Genomic DNA, 23886 nt, shown 5'->3' on the forward strand with positions numbered 1-23886 from the left:
AAAAATGTTGTTGCGCGCACAAGATGACCACAGAATATAATTGAAAACAATTAAATGTCTTTGGAAAAAAAAAAGAGTAGTACAGCAAAAAAAAAAACTATACAAGTTTGGTATCGTAGTAATCATACTGACCTATAGAATGAAGATATGTCATTTTTGTTGCAGTTTGTGTGCTGTAAAAACAAGAAGCACTGAAAGATGGAAGAATGTCGTTTTTTTTCATTTTACTCTACTTGGAATTTTTTTTAAAGTTTTGCAGTACATTATGTGGTACTTTAAATGGCACCACTTAAAAATACAACTCGTCCTGCAAAAAACAAGCCCTCATACAGCGACATCGATGGATAAATAAAGGTGTTACGATTTTGAAGGGGGGAGGAAAAAACGAAAATGGTAAAACAAAAAGGGGCCGCGTCATTAAGGGGTTAAATGAGCTTTGGCCCAGAGAAGACGCTGGCGTTCCTGGATTGTGTTGATATGTGGCTTCTTCTTCACATAATACAGCTTCAGGGCGCATTCAGATGACCGTATATCGACCGGGTATTCACGAGTGCCGATATACGGCGTCTCTCTCTCTGCAGGGGGAGGAGGCTGGAAGAGCCAGGAGCAGTGCTCTGAGTTCCCGCCCCCTCTCTGCCACTCTCCACCCCTCTGCACTATTTGCAATGAGAGGAGGCGGGGCGGGGGCGGGCTAAGTGTCGGGAATTAGCTTCACCCCATTGAAAACATGACCTCATTGAAAATAGTGAGAGCAGGGACCGCCGCCAAGTTGCCCGCCTGGGGTTAACCAGGAGTGGAGGCAAGTAGGCAGGGACAGGGGTTGCGGGTAGGTTCTAGGGCAACCCAGGCTGGCGTATCACCGGGTAGGATACCGTAACAATTGGCCTCTCGGTTACTGCTTTGTTTTCAACTTTTATCATCCGGTTCCCAGACTCAGCCTCACCACCGCAGGAATGAACAGGGATGACATCCAGTGTGCGATCAACCAATTTATTAACATGAGTGCTGGGGGAACAGTTGGTGGACCTTAGTAGAATTGGTGTTTCTCTTGTTCTTGGCCTGGATACTCTACAGACTACTTTTGGTTTCACTTGCCAAGGGCGGGCACCGCTTTCCATTATATACAACATGGGCATTGGTTGCCTTACCAGCACTCAGTAGGCACAGTACTAAACCAGCTAGAACAAAACAGTTGCAAAAGAACATAAAGAAATAATCAGACTCCGCACGACCCCATCTTACACTGCGCTGCTGTCGGGCTTTTGCCCAATGAAGTTAAAGCAGTGGTTGCTGTTCCTACATCTGGTGCGTCTTTGTATCCTGTGAGCGAAAAACATGCCATGTGGGCTGAAAAAGTACAGTAAAATACACCGAAACGCACGCAAACAAGCCTCTTTAACAGCGCAAAAAAATTATGTTAGGGTGTGCGCAATTTGCACATAAATCCGTGTGAGGGCCTCTTCCACTGGCGAGGAAATCGAGCATTTTTTTTTCGTGTGATGTGAGAGTGAATGAAAACGCATGATTATGAAACCCATAATTTTCATTGGTTTCGTTCTCATTTGCGATGTTTTCACTACTTTTTGATGCTGCGTGGAAAAAAAATCGCAGCATGTTCTATCTTTTTGCGATATGCCCATTGTTTTCAATGGGGCCAGCAGCAGTAGCGCTGGCCCCATTGAAAGCAATGGGAGAGGATCACTATCCCCAGCTGTGGCAGTGACAGCAGTGGCAGGGGATTCCTTCTTCCCCGTGGGGAGTCCCCTCATCACAGTGGCAGAGGAGCGCAATCTTCTCCCATTGCTTTCAATGTGGCCGCCGCTGCGAGGCCGTTTTCACATGATGGGTTTCCCATGGACTGCATGAATCCCAGCTCCCGCCAGTGTGCAGGAGGCCTGCAGCCGGCCTAATTGTGGTATTAACCCATGAATGACAAGTGGAACAATCACCTTAATACTTTCACACTCGGGAGGATTTGGCCCCCTGACACAATTATCGCAATAAGGTTTTAGGGCGCGGTCACACGAGCGTAGGCGTATTTACATTTGCACGTGCGCAGCGTTTAATCGCCGGAAAGAACGTTTTTCGGCGATCATGACCAGAGCTAGAAAGCGTATTATCGCTTGTTCCTACTTTGCAAACTATCTTTTCGGCCATCGAATATGCGTTGGCGCATATTTCGGTCGCATATGTTCCGTTTTTTTTTCGGGTTGCCGTTTTTACGCGCCGTAAAATCGCCCGTGCGAACGAATACATTGGAAACCAATGCCTCAGATGGTCACGTTTATACGATTGGGCGCAAAAACGCGCTGTTTATGCGCTCATGTGAACGCACCCTTAGTGTTAGACTTTCAGGCGGCGTGCGTTTCATCACGAGGAGCTTCAGCTGTTGTGGAACTATAACTCCCCACATCCCTCACCGTGTGCGGCTGGAGAAGTAGTTCTGCTACACAATGAAGATTCTCATCATTAACTTTACATCACACTCAACAACAAAAATTAACACCGCCCGTCCGCTGACGCCACACCTGTCCTCTATCACTGGAGCCTGGCCTGCTAACAGTTTTTGTCCCCTCCTGTAACTTGAGGGTCTACTGAGAGGTTTGCTGGGGATTTCTGATGGAACAAACAATCCTGCAGGATAATGCAGGAGAAAAACATTATTGTGCCCGTAACCAAAATGGCCGCCGCTGCACTTCGGGTAAACACATGACCTGCAGCACTCCCGCTAGAGCGCTTGTTCCTGACTAGACTCTTATCCTTTGCTGTCTGCAGAACTCTCCTCCTGCGGCCATTTTATAGAAGGTCTCACTCGCCTGACACAATGATAACTGCCGACACAAACATGGCTGCCGCCTGCGACCAGGGGACGTAGCAGCTCCGGAATCTGCGGTGGGAGCGTGACGTCACCTCTGTGTGTTTACTCACTACACATCCGGCGCACTGCATGACGTCAGAGCCTCGGAGGCATGGAGGAGACAACATGAATAAAGGCTGGTTAGAGCTGGAGAGTGACCCAGGTACCCGGGGCGCAGTATACAGCGACTGACATCACCACAGCATGTATATAACCATCTACTCACACCAGAGGGACGTATATAATTTTGTACTAACATCAGGGAATGTGTATGAGCATTACCGACATCACAGGACGTATATAGCTACTTAGTGACATCAGAGATGTATACAACCATCTACTGATCTCACAGGATGTCTATAGCTACTTAGTGACATCACAGGTTATTTATAACTACTTAGTGACATCACAGGACATATATAACTGCTCAATGACATCACAGGAAGTCTATAACTACATAGTGACATCACAGGTTATATATAACTGCTTAGTGACATCACAGGACGTCTATAGCTATTTAGTGACATCACAGGATATATAACTACTTAGTGACATCACAGGATGTCTATAAGTACTTAGTGACATCACGGGACGTCTGTAGTTACATAGTGACATCACGGGACGTCTGTAGTTACATAGTGACATCACGGGACGTCTGTAGTTACATAGTGACATCACGGGATGTCTGTAGTTATATTTAACCTCTGATGTCACTATATAACTACTTAGTGACATCACAGGGTGTCTATAACTACTTAGTGACATCACAGGACATCTATAGTTACATAGTGACAACACAGGTTATATATAACTACTTAGTGATATCCATTGAAATCAGAGGGACATATATAACAGTTCGCTGACATCAGAAGGATGTATATAGCTACTTATATCGGAGGAAGTATATAACCATCTGCTGACATCACACAAGACCGAAAGGATTACTGACCTTTGGAGGGTGTAAGGTCAATCTAGTGCCATCAGAGGATGTATAGAACCACTTACTGACATTGCAGGATGCATATAGCGATCTAGTGACACCTGTAAAGGCATATAAACATTTACTGACATGACAGCACATATATAACCATGTACTAACATCAGACGTATAGTATACTGGTTTGTTACACGACTTCGTCAGCCAGGAATTTGTATTTTTTCTCTGCTCTAAGGAATGTGTAACGCTCAGCGGCCCTGAGACTGCTCCAATGTCTCTGTAGCTCTGAGAGATGCGTGACGCTCAGCGGCCCTGAGACTGCTCCAATGTCTCTGTAGCTCTGAGAGATGCGTGACGCTCAGCGGCCCTGAGACTGCTCCAATGTCTCTGTAGCTCTGAGAGATGCGTGACGCTCAGCGGCCCTGAGACTGCTCCAATGTCTCTGTAGCTCTGAGAGATGCGTGACGCTCAGCGGCCCTGAGACTGCTCCAATGTCTCTGTAGCTCTGAGAGATGCACGACGCTCAGCGGCCCTGAGACTGCTCCAATGTCTCTGTAGCTCTGAGAGATGCACGACGCTCAGCGGCCCTGAGACTGCTCCAATGTCTCTGTAGCTCTGAGAGATGCACGACGCTCAGCGGCCCTGAGACTGCTCCAATGTCTCTGTAGCTCTGAGAGATGCACGACGCTCAGCGGCCCTGAGACTGCTCCAATGTCTCTGTAGCTCTGAGGGATGCACGACGCTCAGCGGCCCTGAGACTGCTCCAATGTCTCTGTAGCTCTGAGGGATGCACGACGCTCAGCGGCCCTGAGACTGCTCCAATGTCTCTGTAGCTCTGAGGGATGCACGACGCTCAGCGGCCCTGAGACTGCTCCAATGTCTCTGTAGCTCTGAGGGATGCACGACGCTCAGTGGCCCTGAGACTGCTCCAATGTCTCTGTAGCTCTGAGGGATGCGTGACGCTCAGCGGCCCTGAGACTGCTCCGATGTCTCTGTAGCTCTGAGAGATGCGTGACGCTCAGCGGCCCTGAGACTGCTCCGATGTCTCTGTAGCTCTGAGGGATGCGTGACGCTCAGCGGCCCTGAGACTGCTCCAATGTCTCTGTAGCTTTGAGGGATGCACGACGCTCAGCGGCCCTGAGACTGCTCCAATGTCTCTGTAGCTCTGAGGGATGCACGACGCTCAGCGGCCCTGAGACTGCGCCAATGTCTCTGTAGCTCTGAGGGATGCGTGACGCTCAGCGGCCCTGAGACTGCTCCAATGTCTCTGTAGCTCTGAGGGATGTGTGACGCTCAGCGGCCCTGAGACTGCTCCAATGTCTCTGTAGCTCTGAGGGATGCGTGACGCTCAGCGGCCCTGAGACTGCTCCAATGTCTCTGTAGCTCTGAGGGATGCGTGACGCTCAGCGGCCCTGAGACTGCTCCAATGTCTCTGTAGCTCTGAGAGATGCGTGACGCTCAGCGGCCCTGAGACTGCTCCAATGTCTCTGTAGCTCTGAGGGATGTGTGACGCTCAGCGGCCCTGAGACTGCTCCAATGTCTCTGTAGCTCTGAGGGATGCACGACGCTCAGCGGCCCTGAGACTGCTCCAATGTCTCTGTAGCTCTGAGGGATGTGTGACGCTCAGCGGCCCTGAGACTGCTCCAATGTCTCTGTAGCTCTGAGGGATGCACGACGCTCAGCGGCCCTGAGACTGCTCCAATGTCTCTGTAGTTCTGAGGGATGCGTGACGCTCAGCGGCCCTGAGACTGCTCCAATGTCTCTGTAGCTTTGAGGGATGCACGACGCTCAGCGGCCCTGAGACTGCGCCAATGTCTCTGTAGCTCTGAGGGATGCGTGACGCTCAGCGGCCCTGAGACTGCTCCAATGTCTCTGTAGCTCTGAGGGATGTGTGACGCTCAGCGGCCCTGAGACTGCTCCAATGTCTCTGTAGCTCTGAGGGATGCGTGACGCTCAGCGGCCCTGAGACTGCTCCAATGTCTCTGTAGCTCTGAGGGATGCGTGACGCTCAGCGGCCCTGAGACTGCTCCAATGTCTCTGTAGCTCTGAGAGATGCGTGACGCTCAGCGGCCCTGAGACTGCTCCAATGTCTCTGTAGCTCTGAGGGATGTGTGACGCTCAGCGGCCCTGAGACTGCTCCAATGTCTCTGTAGCTCTGAGGGATGCACGACGCTCAGCGGCCCTGAGACTGCTCCAATGTCTCTGTAGCTCTGAGGGATGTGTGACGCTCAGCGGCCCTGAGACTGCTCCAATGTCTCTGTAGCTCTGAGGGATGCGTGACGCTCAGCGGCCCTGAGACTGCTCCAATGTCTCTGTAGCTCTGAGGGATGTGTGACGCTCAGCGGCCCTGAGACTGCTCCAATGTCTCTGTAGCTCTGAGGGATGCGTGACGCTTATAATCTAGAGTCCGGGGGCTCTACTGCTCTAAGAGCAGCTGGTCTTCCAGCTTGTAGATGCCGCCTTGCCTCGGCGCGGTCATCAGATTCTTGGGCTCTAGTAATTGTCACAGCTGGAGCTACATCTGACTTGTGCGGCAGATTAAAAGAAGACCAAAAATGGATAGGAAGTACGATTATCAAAAGGAAACCATTTCTTATACTGCTGAGCTAAAATAAAAGCTGCGCTGTGATTGGTTGCTACGGGCAACACAGATTTTAGTTCAAATCTCAATCCTTGTTAATGTGTAGAGATGAGCGAACCTACTCGGCCACGCCCCTTTTTCGCCCGAGCGCCGCGATTTTCGAGTACTTCTGTACTCGGGCGAAAAGATTCGGGGGGGCCGCGTGGGTGAGTGGGGGGTTGCAGCGGGGAGTGGGGGGGAGAGGGAGAGAGAGAGGGCTCCCCCTCGCCCCCCGGCATCCCCCAAATCTTTTCACACGAGTACGGAAGTACTCAAAAATCGCGGTGCTCGATCCAGTAATTACTCGAAACGAGTAGGTTCCCTCATCTCTATTAATGTGTCTTCTGTTCAGGTGGGGTATCCCTGCTAACGTAATCACATGCATGCTGCAACAATGTCTGACCTCACATGTCTGCCTGTTTGGGGATGCCAGTGGTGACGCGAAGGTGCGCCTGCGCATCACCAAATACATGTGTCTTGTCGCGCTCCCTAGACAACGCTCTCCCTGACAAATTTAATCAAAATCGGTTCAGCGGTTTTTCCGTGAAAAGGTTACAGACAGACTGTATAATACCGTTTCCCTGTAAATAAGACATACCCTGAAAATAAGACATAGCATGATTTTCCACAATTGTTGACCATGCAAAATGATTTTTCAGGCTTTTTGAGGATGCTTGAAATATAAGCCCCACTCCAAAATTAAGCCCTGCTATCAGTTAATTAAAAAAGTCAATTTAAATAGTGTCCAGGCAGCTATACATGTAGGAAAAAGTTAAACATTTTGGACAAAAATTAATATGACACTGTGTTATTTTCGGGAAAACATGGTATTAGTATGTATTTACTATGAACACAGGACGCAAACAGCCATTACTGACATCAGAGGATGCGGGCAACCATTTACTGCCATTATGTAACTATTTACTGATGTTACACGATACGTAAGTCACAGGGTACATACAGCTACTGACAGGAGAGGCTTTATATAGTCATCTAGTGACATCAGAGGGGCGTTTATAACCATTTACTGACATCACAGACCTTGTATATAGCCATCATAGGAATGTATAGTCGTCTAGTGGAATCAGCCCTATACTAACATCAGGGGGACCTACGTAGCCATCTACTGATATTAGAGGGACGTATATAACATTTAGTGACGTCACATGCATGTATATAACTATTGGCATTGGAGGTGTATATAGATTTGACCTCCTCTTTTTCTGTATTCTAGGGTTATTTACGTTGCTGGTGGAGGATTTTGGTGAGTGATTATGTTAGCGGTTTTTTAACGGGAGGTTGTTGCCAATCACTACCGCCCCTCGCTGCAGTGCATTGGAGTTTATACACTGCAGCTCAGGGTACCGTCTGCCACCCCTCCTGTATTTGGGTCTCCAGTTTCCTGTTCACAATTTCTATATAACTGTAGATGTCATCCAAGTGCCTGCAGACTGTGAGGTTTATAATGGTAGGATATAGAAGAGCGCAGTTATAGTGTGTGTGGGTGGGGGATATAGAAGAGCTCAGCCATAATATGGGGGGGATATAGAAGAGCGCAGCCATAATATGGGGGGGATATAGAAGAGCGCAGCCATAATATGGGGGGGATATAGAAGAGCGCAGCCATAATATGGGGGGGATATAGAAGAGCGCAGTTATAGTGTGTGTGGGTGGGGGATATAGAAGAGCTCAGCCATAATATGGGGGGGATATAGAAGAGCTCAGCCATAATATGGGGGGGGATATAGAAGAGCGCAGCCATAATATGGGGGGGATATAGAAGAGCGCAGCCATAATATGGGGGGGATATAGAAGAGCTCAGCCATAATATGGGGGGGATATAGAAGAGCGCAGCCATAATATGGGGGGGATATAAAAGAGCGCAGTTATAGTGTGTGTGGGTGGGGGATATAGAAGAGCGCAGCCATAATATGGGGGGGATATAGAAGAGCTCAGCCATAATATGGGGGGGATATAGAAGAGCTCAGCCATAATATGGGGGGGATATAGAAGAGCTCAGCCATAATATGGGGGGGGGATATAGAAGAGCGCAGCCATAATATGGGGGGGATATAGAAGAGCGCAGTTATAGTGTGTGTGTGTGGGTGGGGGATATAGAAGAGCGCAGCCATAATATGGGGGGGATATAGAAGAGCGCAGCCATAATATGGGGGGGGATATAGAAGAGCGCAGCCATAATATGGGGGGGATATAGAAGAGCGCAGCCATAATATGGGGGGGATATAGAAGAGCGCAGCCATAATATGGGGGGGATATAGAAGAGCGCAGCCATAATATGGGGGGGATATAGAAGAGCGCAGCCATAATATGGGGGGGATATAGAAGAGCGCAGCCATAATATCGGGGGGGATATAGAAGAGCGCAGCCATAATATGGGGGGGATATAGAAGAGCGCAGCCATAATATGGGGGGGATATAGAAGAGCGCAGCCATAATATGGGGGGGATATAGAAGAGCGCAGCCATAATATGGGGGGGATATAGAAGAGCGCAGCCATAATATGGGGGGGATATAGAAGAGCGCAGCCATAATGTGATGGGAGTATAGAAGGCTGCGGTTATAATGTTGGAGAGATGTAGAAGAGCGCGATTATAATATTGACGAAATATAGAAGAGTGCTGTTATGCTGTCAGAGGGATATAAAAGAGCGCGGTTATAATGTCGGAGGGATATGGACACGCGCGGTTATAATGTCGGAGGGATATGGACGCGCGCGGTTATAATGTCGGAGGGATATGGACGCGCGCGGTTATAATGACGGAGGGATATGGACGCGCGCGGTTATAATGTCGGAGGGATATGGACGCGCGCGGTTATAATGTCGGAGGGATATGGACGCGCGCGGTTATAATGTCGGAGGGATATGGACGCGCGCGGTTATAATGTCGGAGGGATATGGACGCGCGCGGTTATAATGTCGGAGGGATATGGACGCGCGCGGTTATAATGTCGGAGGGATATGGACGCGCGCGGTTATAATGTCGGAGGGATATGGACGCGCGCGGTTATAATGTCGGAGGGATATGGACGCGCGCGGTTATAATGTCGGAGGGATATGGACGCGCGCGGTTATAATGTCGGAGGGATATGGACGCGCGCGGTTATAATGTCGGAGGGATATGGACGCGCGCGGTTATAATGTCGGAGGGATATGGACGCGCGCGGTTATAATGTCGGAGGGATATGGACGCGCGCGGTTATAATGTCGGAGGGATATGGACGCGCGCGGTTATAATGTCGGAGGGATATGGACGCGCGCGGTTATAATGTCGGAGGGATATGGACGCGCGCGGTTATAATGTCGGAGGGATATGGACGCGCGCGGTTATAATGTCGGAGGGATATGGACGCGCGCGGTTATAATGTCGGAGGGATATGGACGCGCGCGGTTATAATGTCGGAGGGATATGGACGCGCGCGGTTATAATGTCGGAGGGATATGGACGCGCGCGGTTATAATGTCGGAGGGATATGGACGCGCGCGGTTATAATGTCGGAGGGATATGGACGCGCGCGGTTATGATGTCGGAGGGATATGGACGCGCGCGGTTATGATGTCGAAGGGATATGGACGCGCGCGGTTATGATGTCGGAGGGATATGGACGCGCGCGGTTATGATGTCGGAGGGATATGGACGCGCGCGGTTATGATGCCGGAGGGATATGGACGCGCGCGGTTATGATGCCGGAGGGATATGGACGTGCGCGGTTATGATGTCGGAGGGATATGGACGTGCGCTGTTATGATGTCGGAGGGGAGGATATAGAAGAGTGCGGTTATGATGTGTGAAGGGGAAGATATAGAAGAGCGCGGTTATAATGTGGGCAGGATATAAAAGTGCGGAGTTATAATGTGGGCGGGATATAGAAGTGCATGATTATTATAGCACGGTTGAGGTTGGAGATGATGTCACTTCCATTCTCCTGTTCTGTCTCCCCCCAGGTGTGAAGGGCGTGCAGGTGGAAGAGATCTATGACCTGCAGAGCAAGTGCCCGGGGTATGCTGAGCGCATCCATTGTCCGCGTGACCCTCCTGATACCCATATACTCCTTTCTGACTGTTACTCTTCTCTTCCCCTCTCACACAGGCCCGTTTACGGCTTCATCTTCCTGTTCAAATGGATCGAGGAGCGGCGCTCACGCAGGAAAGTGTCCACCCTGCTGGACGACACGTCAGTCATGGAGGACGAGGTGGTCAACAACATGTTCTTTGCACATCAGGTGAGTAGCAAGATGATGGTGTCCACAATCTTTAATTCCACCTTCACCTTCTCATCCGGTTTTCCTTCTTTCACAGCTGATCCCTAATTCCTGCGCCACTCACGCCCTCCTGAGCGTCCTGCTGAACTGCAGCGGGGTTCACCTGGGGCCGACGTTGAGCCGCATAAAGGACTTCACCAAAGGGTTCAGCCCAGAGGTAATATTCCAGCCAGTACCGTACCCAATCATAACATGCTGGGAGTTGTAGTTGCACAGATTGCACACAACTGCTGTAGTATATAGCTATAGGAAAAAATGCTAATGGTGTGTATTCTGCCTAAAAAAAACCATCAAAATCCATGTCTTTTGGTGCGGATCCTCACGCAGAATATAAGCAGTTAATGGGCAAAATCTGCAGACAGAATTTCAACGCAGAAACAAATGTTTACGTGTCAAGAAGTGATCTGTCACTTTTTGACGCAGAAAGACGATTTTGAATTTTGGAATTCCGTAACGAGGCAAGTTCTGCATGTGGATCCACGCCAAAAAGTGCTTCCTACATGGATCCCCTCCCAAGATAGTGGAAACAGTCAGCATGTTGGGAGTTGCAGTTTCACAGCACCTGAAGAGCCTCAACCTGCAGCAGTGATATGGGAGAAGGAGAATAGCCCTGTGAAACCAGGCAGATTTGGCATGTTCGGGTCTCCATATTCTTCGCAGTCACTGTGTACGTTCTTCTCTCTCAGAGTAAAGGTTACGCCATCGGGAATGCTCCAGAACTGGCAAAAGCTCACAACAGCCATGCAAGGTACGTCCCAGAACGCACACACACAATTTCGCTTCCCTGTAGAACTGCTGTCCCATTAACCCTTTACTGCTTCAGCCATTTTTGTTGTTCTCATTTTTAAATTATTTTTTACTTTTTCCGGTGACATGCCTACATGAGGGCTTTTTTTTTTTGCGGGATGAGTTGTACCTTTAATATACCATATAATGTATTGGAAGACCTTTAAAACATTTCTAAGTGGGGTGAAATGAAAAAACACAATTGTGCCGTTTTAGGGGGTGTATTTTTACGGCATTTACAGTGCATTACAACTAACATGTTATCTTTATTCAGTGGTTCTATACGGTTACGGTGATACCAAATGTATGTAGTTTATGTTGTACTTAAGAAAATTTAAATATTATCTGTCGCCATCTTTTGATCTCTTCATAATGGGGGCGGAGCTAAATCTCGGCACTCAGCTCCACCCTGTCCTGCCGTTCCCATTGCAAATAGTGCCGAGGGGCGGAGAGGGAGCTCAGAGCACTGCTCCCGACTCTTCCAGCCTCCTCCCCCTGCAGAGAGAGACACCGTATATCGGTCGGGCGTGAAAACCCAGCCGATTACGGTCGTCTGAAGCCACCCTAATTTTGGCTTTGCGTATTTTTTTCAGACCTTCACCATGCTGGTTTTTAATAAAATTGACTTTTTTGGACACTGCAATACTAATTTAAATTTTTTTATGCGACAGCTAAGATAAGGGTTTTTTTTTTCGTTTTACTTATTTTACCTTATTTATTTTTTATAGTCTCCATAGGGTACTTGAATTTTTGACAGTTTGATCACTTATACAGTATAAAGCAGGGGTGGGCAATTAATTTTCCCATGGGGCCACATGAGAAATTGGAATGGTTTTAGAGGGCCAGACCAACATACGAAGGCTCCATGCACATTGCCTTAATGGGGCCGTATTCCAGCCGCCCGATTTGCGGCCAGAATACGGCCGCTATTGAAAATGAATGGCGCTGTAATACGGCGCGGTGAACACCCGGTGTTTCACCCCGTTTTACGGCGCGGCCCCCGTGTCTGCCAATGGAGAGGGGAGCGGTAAGGAGCACTCCCATCTCCACTCAGAAGTTACAGTGGCATCACTTAGGGCTCATGTCCACGGGCAAAATGAGATTTAAAATCCGCAGCGGATCTCCCGCGCGCGGATCCGCACCCCATAGGGATGCATTGACCACCCGCGGGTAGATAAATACCCGCGGATCGTCAATAAAAGGGATTTTAAAAAAAATGGAGCATGAAAAAATCTGGACCATGCTCCATTTTCGTGCGGGTCTCCCGCGGGGTCGGCTCCCGCGGGCTTCTATTGAAGCCTATTGAAGCCTATGGAAGCCGTCCGGATCCGCGGGAGACCTAAAATAGGAATTTCAAGGATTTACTCACCCGCAGCGGGCCGCGAAGCTCTTCTCTTCCTCACGGCCGCATCTCCCTTGCTTCGGCTTGGCGGATGTGCCCGGCGCATGCGCGCGGCACGTCGACGACGTGCCGGCGGCGTAAGGAATTCATCCGCCGGCCGAAAAAGAAGATCCGGCCGTGAGGAAGAGCAGAGCTTCGCCGCCCGCTACGGATAGGTAAATTCCTTTTTATTGTTATTTTCAGCGCTCACGTCCGCGGGGCAGGAGGGACCCGCTGCAGATTCTACATGTAGAATCCGTAGCGGGCCCGATTTTCCCCGTGGACATGAGCCCTTAGTTTCGCTGCTTCCCGTTGCTGACACCGGACTCATTGGTGAGTCACCAGGACACTCTTTGCGGGCCGGTCCGAGCTATTCAGCGGGCCGGATGTGGCCCGCGGGCCGTGCTTTGCCCAGGTCTGGTATAAAGCAATACTGTAGTATTGCATTATACTGTATTTTAACCAGCATTCATTTAAGACGTGCCACACATCTTAATAAGCAAACAATCATGGCAGCCCTGGAGGCCCCCAGAAGGCCCAGTGCTGCCATGGCATTTGGACAGCACCCCATGATCTCATTGCGGGGCAGCTTCCTGGTCCCTCTGTTCACTCACCTTTTGAGCCCCATAGCATAGTTTATGGGGCTCATAGGGGTTGACAGGCTCCTTTTTAAAGTTTAACAGCCGCTATCGGAGTTATCTCTGATTGCGGCCATTGCAGCCTGGAGTTGGCTATCAAAGACAGCCAACACCAGCTATATATAAAGTGGGCTCAGCATATACCACTGATGTCAATATATGTGTCCTAACTGTACAGAGCATAGACAGTTAGGATGTATATAGCTGTCTGGTGGTTGGCAAGGAGTTAAAGGGATTGTCTGTTAAGGCATATGGATGTCATAGAGGGAGCTTCCGCACACGGGACCCCTTTTATGAGCCATACAGACTCAAATAAATGGCTGTCATGCAATACTACATTCTCCCTGCAGCCACTGCTCCAAACTGAAAGGGGTGGCCGGTGACACCCCTCTTTTCCCTGGAGTCGTCTACATCACCCTATGCATTTCTGATCTGCGCCAGTCCGGAGGTCCGCTGGGGTTCTCTTCCAGGATGCACGTGTGGTTATTTTCCGGTCATTTTCCCAGGTGGCTCATGACAGTTGCTGCTTGAGACCTAGAAGCCCAAGTCCTGCACACAGCCAGTGGGCTCATTATAATGGAAAAGAGCGCTCAGGTGCTGGGTTTAGCTCACAGAGAATTGCCTACGCTGATACAGTGTACCAAACAGTCAGCTGTGTGAGAAGGACTAGATCTGCCGTCTATAGCCTCTGAATATAAACAAGTCCTCCAATTCACTGATAGTAAAGAGAGATCTTGAATATGTTGAAACTCGGCCTATTAGAAAGTTGCAGAAACCCTAATTGCACAGTGATTAAGCCTGAGAATGGTTGGGACAGATATTAACCCTCTCTTTCCTCCCGCAGGCCGGAGCCGCGTCACCTGCCAGAAAAGCAGAACGGTATCAGCGCAGTGCGCACCATGGAGGCGTTTCACTTCGTCAGTTACGTTCCCATTAAGGGACGCTTGTTTGAGCTGGATGGCCTGAAGGTTTACCCTATTGATCATGGTGAGAGCATTACATCAGAAGATCTTCTAGCGAGTGCTAACTCTAGCATCCATTTACTGACTGCAAGCAGAGATCTTGAAAATGGTGAAAAAGAGAGACACAGTATCTTGGAGTTGTAGCACAATTGCAAGGTATTTCCTATCCACAGGATAAGGGACAACTTGCTAATTGGTGGGGTCTCACTGCTGAGACCCCCGCTGATCTGCAGAACGGGACTCCCGAGTCCTGCTCTGCCTGTCACTCCGAGGGTTTCTTCTCTTCCCCTGCATTGATGTCAGCATGAAGGGAGCCTGCACAGTCAGCGCTCCATTAATTTCAATGGGGCTGACAGAAATACCAAAGCGGGTGCCGCTCAGCTATCTCCACAGTTCCATTGAAAGTGAATAGAGTACTAGTGCATTTGCACGACCAGCACCCCCCTTAATTCTCCTCCTCACTGGGATGGGGTGCAGTAACCCTGCAATGAGGAGGATGGACGACAGAGGATCCCCATTCTTGAGATTGTTGGAGGTCTCAGCAATGAGATTCCCACCAATCAGCAAGTTATCCCTTATCTTATGGATCTCCTGTGAGGAAGGGAGAACTTGCAATTGTGGAACAAGCCCTTTAAGTGTACAATAATTAAGGCTTATGAACAGGAGCCTGGACACCGGCCCGTTAAGTTGGCAGCCTGTGGTCTGCATAAAAGCTTTCTAGGATTTGACCCTCGTCACCCCGAGTTCATGTCATTATTGTTGTCAGGTCCCTGGGCGGAGGACGAGGAGTGGACAGACAAAGCTCGCAGGGTTATTATGGAGAGAATCGGACTGGCCACAGCAGGGTAAGGTGACCAGTTGGCGATGCACAGGTAATGCCATCTGTAGGCTTCTTCCTATAAGTTGTGTTCTTTCCCATACAGTGAGCCGTATCATGACATCCGCTTTAATTTGATGGCTGTGGTGCCTGATCGGAGGCTGAAATACGAGAGCCGACTCAATATCTTAAAGATGAACAGACAGACTGTGCTCGAGGCTTTACAGCAGGTGAGAGGAACAGCCCCTTCCCCTATCTCTTAATGCCTTGTATTATTATAAACTGGTACATTATCATCCTGTCCGGCCATCTTTCTCTTTAGTTAATCCGAGTGACGCAGCCGGAGCTGATACAGACCCAGAAACCCTCCGAGAGTCAAAATAATGAGGAGTCAAAGGCAAATCCAGCAAAGTCTACCTCGGCCCAGGAGGGAACAAACCCAGTTAATGCCTCAAACAATCCCACAGGTATGTGGCCCCTGGATGAAAATGTAACCTGAAGTTAAAGCAACCCTCCAGGCTTGGACAAATAATGATGGCTGTACCAGCTCCTTTGGCTACATGATGCACACTGTGCTTAGTTGGCATAATTAGTCTAAGACATTACACCTGCTTTGATTAACCCGTGCTATCCACATGATCAGTGCTGGCCAGACAGAGCAGCATGCCTGAATAAACCCTAAGGCCTCATGGCCACAGAGAAATTTGGGCCCGCATGAATTCTCCATGTAGAATCCCGCAGCGCGTCGTCCCTTTCCCGCAGACATGAGGCCAGAAAATCAGATATACTTACCTGTCCGGACGCTGCGGATCTGCCCTCTGTCACGGCCAGGTCTTCCTACTTCGGCCCGGTGGATGTGCTCGTGCACATTTTTATTTTTTGAACGCCTGCTGTCCTTTGGCACAACAGAAGTACAGCTGCGGGTGTGCCGTGCGACCGGACGGCTTCCATAGGCTTCAATACAAGTCGCACTCTTTTCTCTTCGGTGGTCCCATTGGTCCACTTCGAGATACTGAGGTGAGGTTGTTGGAGATGGTGGGGGTCCCAGTGGTCAGACCCCACAATCAGCAACTTATTCCCTATACTATAGATCATGGAAAAGTTGCTATATTGGGATAACCACTTTGAGACTAAAAATAGACTGGTCCTGAAGGGGTTAAAGGAAGTTCTCTTCCTGAATTTATATGCAGCCTGGTTGCTAGGGATACATTGTAACAGCCTCAGTATTTTTTCCTCTGGGGTTGTCAGGCAGCAAGTGCCTAGCAACCAGCCTGTCAGATCCTCTTAGGTCTTCAGAATTAGCTTGGAGCTAAGGGCGGAGAAGGATGTGGAGCCTGCCGAGGGTGATGTAGGCTTTTCGTCTGTTGCTTGTAGACATGTCAACCGTGATGTTTAACCCTTTCCAATCCACTGTCTGACCTCTAAAGACATTATGATTTAAGGCTGTACAGCTCCGATGTTGGAAGACGTCCGTCGCGGTTCTCTTACTGTACATCGCCAGCGTCTCTGCTGACTGAGCCTATCCAACGTGTCACCTCATGCAGTACTGGCTTTAGCCAGCATATAGCACCGTTGTATAACAGCAGAAAAAGAGTAAGCCCCCTAGGAAACCAGGATACAAATTGGATTGGAAAGGGTTAAAGATGGAGAAGCCCTTGAATTGGTTACTCTGTACATTCTGATTACATGGTATCTGTCCCGTTGCAGATGTGAGTGGAGATGCCGCAGGATCTGTCCAGCGAGCTACTGCGACAAATCCATACAGCAAGCTCAACGCTGTTCCTCATAACGGGGGCACAGTCACTGCACCTGCGCCTCGGCTCCCCGCTTTCCTGGATAACCACAACTATGCCAAGTCCCCAATGCAGGTCAGTGCTAGGGAGAGAAGGTGAAGGACCAGTAGACGAGGAGGTGCGTTACTGTGTTACACATGGTGATGTACTTGCTGGGGGGTAACATTGGTGCCCTGGGTTATGGAGTTTGGGGGGAGGCAGCAAAATAGATTGTTGTGAACAAGATGGATGTACTATCTGCAGGAAGAAGAAGACTTGGCGGCAGGCGTTGGACGATCTCGTGGAATCCCACCACCCTCCCCAGACTCAGATGAAGACGAGGATGAGGAGACGGAGACATCTGCAAGAGCACCGGCCCATCCAGGGTGAGTAATGTTACTTTGACTACTTCCTTAAAAAAAACAACCATTTAAACCCCTTCCCCCTCCAGGATGTAAACTTATATCCTAGCTGGGAAGCGGTTCCCTTCTCAGGACATAAGCTTATATCCCATGGATGGCGTGGGATCAGAAGCTGAACCCACACCATTCACAGCAAGAGCCGGCTGTGATTGACCGCTGGCCTCCCACTACAACAGTGGGGATTGATGAGAACACCAATCCCCACTATTAACCCCTTACATGCTGCAGTCAATGTTGATCGCAACATGTAAACTGTTCACAAAGGGAAGATGCTCTGTCTTTAACTCTGTAATCACAGAGCGCCAATAAGTTGCCATGGCAACCGGGAGCCAGATAGTGGCGTCTGCCATGGCCTATGATCCTAATGTTGGCAATTATACATTGCAGTACATAAGTATTGTAGTGTATTAGCATATCGATTATAGCATTGCAGCTTCAAGTCCCCTACTGGAACATAAAAAATGAAAGTAAATATGGTAAAAAAATACCCATAAAAAAATAGGAATTAAGAAAACCATTTTTGCATATTTCCCCTCTTTGTTTAAAAAAAAACAAAACAACAAAAATATATTTAATATTGTCATATCCGTAACAACCCATACAATAAATCGAACACTTTTTATGGCAAATGCTGTTGGGGTAAAAAAAAATAAAAAAACAGAGCAAAAATGCTTTTGTTCATTTTGCTTCCCAAAAAAATGCAATATAAGTGAACAAAAAAGCCATATTTATCCCAAAATGGTACCGATAGAAACGTCAGCTCCTCACATAAAAACCAAGCCCTCTTAGAGCTCCATCCATGGGAGAAAAAAAGTTATGGGAGTTTTAACACAAGGATGCAAAAAATTATATTTTTCAAATAGTTTTTATTGTGCAAAAGTGGAAAAATCTAAAAAATATATAATTTTGGAATCATCGTAATCGTGCCAATCCGCAAAAAAAATGTATCAAGTCATTTATGCTGCATGATTAGGCCTCATGTCCACTAGCAAAAATTGAATTGAGGATTCCGCTGCGGAATCCGCATTCAATTTTGCCCATAGGGAATCATTGGCCATCCGCGGTCAATTAAACTGAATTTTGCACCCGCGGATGGCATTTTAATAGATTTACGTTTTTCACGCATGGGAGAAAAAAAGCGGCATGCTCCATTTTACAGCGGGTTCCACGCGGATCGGCCACATTGCTGTCACAATGCTAGCAATAGGTGCGGATATCCGCATGAAAAAAATACCATTTAAAGCAAATCTGCGCTGATTCTGCGTGGATTGTATTTTTCTAGTGGACATGAGGCCTTAATGCTGTCAAACAAAGAACAATGGCAAAATTGTGTTTTTTCTCCCTGCTCTCAAAAAAAACCCAAACAGTAAAAGTTATACAATGTGTTACATGTACCCAAAGAATGGAACCAATTAAAACTACTGCTCACTACGCAAAAAATAAGCCCTCACACGGCCATGTTGATGTTCTCCGGTTCCAAATCACGCATGTCAATAAGGGGTTAAACCTCTCCTCATTTCCTGCAGGTACAAGAGGAGTAGCTCAGAGTCTCTGCCGCCACCTCCAGGTCCTGAACTTCCCGCTAATGTCTTGGTTGAGAAGTTGAAGGAAACTCAGAAAGAACTGTGTTCCCCGCTCTCCATTAAGACCGCAGCTGCTGCGGCGCCTCATTCTCAACCATCTCCAACCCCCAGCAATGAGAGTACAGACACTGCTTCAGAAATTGGCAGTGCTTTCAACTCCCCCCTGCGCTCCCCTCTGAGGTCTGCCAACCCCACACGACCCTCCAGTCCCGTCACATCTCATCTCTCTAAGGTCCTGTTTGGAGAGGAGGAGCCGCTTCTGCGATTGGACTCTGTTCGTTACAACCGAGCGGTACGGGAGCTGGGGCCACTGGTTGGCACTGGGATTCTGCACCTCTCCCGAGATGGACACCTTTGTACACTCAGCCGGATGGGTGGGTATGACGGAGGAGGGCGTCTTCTGAAGGTCTGCCCTCTATTTTTGGTTTGAGCAGCAATAGGTTGCATTTTACAAGACTATCATATGTTGTAAGCCTCTATGGTGGGAGAACTAGCATATGTAGTAAACTGTTATGTCAGAGGACTAGCTTATCTAATGAGCCTACTAGCGTACAGTGTAACCTCTATGGTAGAGGACTAGCGTACGTGGCAAGCCTCTATGGTAGGGGACTAGCGTACGTGGCAAGCCTCTATGGTAGGGGACTAGCGTACGTGGCAAGCCTCTATGGTAGGGGACTAGCGTACGTGGCAAGCCTCTATGGTAGGGGACTAGCGTACGTGGCAAGCCTCTATGGTAGAGGGGGACTAGCGTACGTGGCAAGCCTCTATGGTAGAGGGGGACTAGCGTACGTGGCAAGCCTCTATGGTAGAGGGGGACTAGCGTACGTGGCAAGCCTCTATGGTAGAGGGGGACTAGCGTACGTGGCAAGCCTCTATGGTAGAGGGGGACTAGAGTACGTGGCAAGCCTCTATGGTAGAGGGGGACTAGCGTACGTGGCAAGCCTCTATGGTAGAGGGGGACTAGCGTACGTGGCAAGCCTCTATGGTAGAGGGGGACTAGCGTACGTGGCAAGCCTCTATGGTAGAGGGGGACTAGCGTACGTGGCAAGCCTCTATGGTAGAGGGGGACTAGCGTACGTGGCAAGCCTCTATGGTAGAGGGGGACTAGCGTACGTGGCAAGCCTCTATGGTAGAGGGGGACTAGCGTACGTGGCAAGCCTCTATGGTAGAGGGGGACTAGCGTACGTGGCAAGCCTCTATGGTAGAGGGGGACTAGCGTACGTGGTAAGCATTCGGGTCCTATTTCATTGCCTTAATGGTGGGAGGACCAGCGTTGTAAAATTTCTATGGTAAAGGACTAGCGTACATCATAAGCCTCTATGGTGGAGAACGAGCATATGTCCCTAAGCCTATATGGTAGAGGACTAACATACCTTATAAACTTCCATGATAGGAGAACTAGAATATGTCCTAAGCCTTCATGGTGGGAGCACTAGCGTACATTGTAAGCCTCTATGGTGGGAGGTCTAGTGTACGTTGTAAGCCTCAATGGTGAGAGGACTAGCATACTTTGTAAGCTTCAATGGTAGGAGGACTAGCGTATGTCTTAATCCTTCAGGGTGGGAGGCCTAGTATACGTTGTAAGCGGCTATGGCGGGAGGACAAGCGTACTTCATATGTCTCTGATAGAGAACTAGCATATGTCATAAGCTTCCATGGTAGGAGGACTAGCGTACACCCTAGGCCTTCATGGTTAGAGAACTAGTGTACATTGTAAGCCTCTATGGTGGGAGGACTAGCATATATCATAAACCTATATGGTAGAGGACTAGCATACGTTGTATCATTCATGTCCTAAGCCTTTATGGTGGGAGGACCAGCGTTGTAAATCTCTATGGTAAAGGACTAGCGTACGTCGTAAGCTTTTATGGTAGAGGACGTAAGCTTCCATGCCGGGATGACTAGCGTATATCATAAGCTGCTATGGTTGGAGGACTAGCATACGTCATAAACCTTGATAGTGCAAAGACTAGCAGATGTATAAACCTCAATGGTGGAAGGACTCGGTAAATGCATATTGCAGAAATAGATCCTGACTTGGAATTCTAATACACTTTGGCAGAGCACCAGACTTCTTTTATCTAGTTTTTTTTATTTCCTGCTTTTTCCTACCGTAAGTGCTGTGGGGATGAGGCGTCTTCCTCCAGTCCTCTCCCTGGGTCTCCTGGTTGGATGATGCAGCTGTCAGTCAGAGCTGTTCCACAGATCATTGGACATAGGAGAGTGCAGGAGAAGGTTGCCTCATCCCCAGAACACTTGTGGTGGCGAGAAGCAGGGAATAAAAATTAATTTTTATGGACACCACACATACTGACCTCAGACACTCGGGTATGTCTGAGCCATACCCTCCGGCCCCTACATGGGGCTTTTAGGCAGTCCTACATTGGCAAAACTGCTGACAGAGTCCCTTTAAAGGGGCATTCTTATCACAAAGCAATGGCATGTCACTAGGATATGCCATCACCTTTTTATCAGTAGAAGTCCCAGCAGGTAAGGACTGAAGTGGTCGCAGTTATGCACAGCGGCCCTTTTGATCATTGGCTTTGGAAAGAAAAACCTCCAATCTGAGGAGCCGTCAGGGGCCCCTGAGGTCAGAGCCCACCAATCAGCCTGGTAATACAAAAGAATGAGCTTTTAATAAAAGGTCATGAATGATTCGTTATTTCATATTCGTTATTCTTAGATTCCGGAAAGGTTTCCCCTAAAATCAGCAAATTAGAGGAAGGAAGAGAAAACTCTGAGGCAGATGGATCCCGTAGTAAAGCCGCAGACGCTCCTGTAGGAGACCGGTTTTCTCCCAAGGTGAGGACTCTTGTGTTGGATGCATCAAGGGAATCAATTTGCCAGATTTGATTTTCAGACTTGGCAAATTTAGAAGAATCTCCAACTGACTAATACTATTCTGTGAACTGGGCACCAGGTTCTTCTGTATTTAACCCTATTAAAAGGGTTTGCCAAGATTGCAAGTTATCCCCTATCCAAAGAATAGGGAATAACATTCTGATTGTGGGGGTGTCATTGCTGAGACCCCCGCCGATCTAAATATTGGGGGTCCCGTGTCCCCTATATGTCTCACTGTGGGGTTACTGCACCCCCGCCGTGAGGAGGAGACTAAATGGAGAGTTGGTTCCGCAATCACACCATTCATTTTCAATGGGGTTGCAGAGATACTCGAGTGGCATCCAGTCAGGTATCTCCATCAGCCCCATTGAAATGAATGGAGTGCTGACTGCGCATGCTTGGCCAGCACTGCCTTCATGTGGACATCACTGCCACAGAAAAAGTAACTCCCACAGGGACAGCTATTGAAGGACCCTTAATGGGGTATTCCCATCTTGACTTTTCATAGCCAAGATGGAAAACCATTGCAAAGGCCACCTGTCCAGAGCCTATGGAAAGTGTCGCCTGCTTAGCACAGTGCTGTTTCTGCAGCTCTCATCGAAGTGAATGGGAGCTACGGAAATGGCGCTGCACTGTGTGCTCGGCTCTTTCCTACTGGTGGTTGGAACAGGACTTCCAGGTTTTCCCATCTAGGCCATGAAAAGCCGAAATGGGAATATTCCTTTAAGCCCTGACACAATTAGGGCTTAATAGAGTTAAATACATGGCAGGCCTGGGAGGTTTCACTAAGTCCAAGACTACCATGACCATCGGCACCCTGTGATCGCATCATGGTGGGCTGATTTGTGAGTTGGAGGATGGACCAGCTGACAGTTTACATGCTGTGATATGGATTGACAGCGCATTTAAGCTGTCAAACCGCCCCGATCAGAGCTCGCTCTTATTGTGCCAGGTGTTAGCTGTGTCAAACAGCCAGCATTCACCGGTATGCAGCTGGCTCAACTCCCAAGCCTACTTCATACCCAACCTGCAGCTTTGTGTGTACATGTACATCACGGAGACGGAAGGAGTTAAGAGTCTCCGTTGATGTGGATTGTGTTGTCTTGCAGGAACTCTTAGCTTTACTGAAGTGTGTGGAAGCTGAAATTTCCACGTCTGAGGCTTCTCTTAGAGAAGAGCTGGAAAAGCGCAAGAAATTCAAGGTACCTTCAGCTGCTGATCTTGTTTTTGCATTTCGCCTCTTGGCTTTATTCACTGTTCTCCTCCCATTTTTCCAGATCGATGACCAGAGAAGGACACACAACTACGACGAGTTCATATGCGCCTTCATCTCTATGTTGGCTCAGGAAGGTAAGGATCCAGGTGAGGAGTGGGGTAGGAGGCTGAGCTCAGGGGCTGGAGTACTAACACCTCCCATCCATTCCTAGGCATGCTGGCCAGCTTGGTGGAGCAGAACATATCGGTCAGGCGACGGCAGGGGGTCAGCATCGGCCGCCTGCATAAACAGAGGAAGCCGGATCGTCGTAAACGCTCTCGTCCATACAAGGCTAAGCGCCAGTGACTTCGTGGTGGATAGATTTACCGCTGCAGAATCATTTCTGGGATATTGCCATAATAGCAGGGAGGACCCCATCCCCTGTATTCACACCCATGTAAATGATGTATATAAACTGTTTTTATATCTCTTATGTATACTCCTGTTCTGTATCACCCACCTGTATACTTTGATTTCTTTGTTGTCGTTCCTCTCCATCCCCTTACATCATGTGACTTTAGCGTCACGTTATTTAGTGTCAGAAACCTTGTCATACGACTTTTTCCTTCTGGAGAATTACTGGCGTTGTGCTGCGGGCAGGTCCCAGACTGGCTGGTTCCATCCAAATCACCACAGATCACACTAAGATAAGTTGCTAGATTTGACCGTATGTTATAGCTGTTTTTTTATTTTTTATTGTGATGTAATAAACACAAAAAATTGCCTAAAATCCA

The 23886-nt window shown here is 48.7% G+C and overlaps 1 protein-coding gene across 1 annotated transcript; it reads left to right on the plus strand.

Annotated features, from left to right (window-relative positions):
• The first annotated feature begins 2947 nt into the window (after positions 1–2947).
• On the plus strand, positions 2948–23886 carry BAP1 (BRCA1 associated deubiquitinase 1). The gene is made up of 17 exons (XM_066596923.1): positions 2948–3020; positions 7649–7678; positions 10379–10433; positions 10524–10656; positions 10733–10852; positions 11382–11443; positions 14345–14487; positions 15229–15307; positions 15386–15509; positions 15602–15746; positions 16987–17147; positions 17316–17437; positions 19000–19430; positions 21740–21858; positions 23007–23099; positions 23175–23247; positions 23325–23886. Exons 1-17 carry the CDS (start codon positions 2948–2950, stop codon positions 23456–23458), a joined length of 2097 nt encoding a protein of 698 aa, XP_066453020.1. The 3' UTR covers positions 23459–23886.

The sequence above is a fragment of the Eleutherodactylus coqui genome, chromosome 3 (genome assembly GCF_035609145.1).
Source record: "Eleutherodactylus coqui strain aEleCoq1 chromosome 3, aEleCoq1.hap1, whole genome shotgun sequence".
Taxonomy (NCBI): Eukaryota; Metazoa; Chordata; class Amphibia; order Anura; family Eleutherodactylidae; genus Eleutherodactylus; species Eleutherodactylus coqui.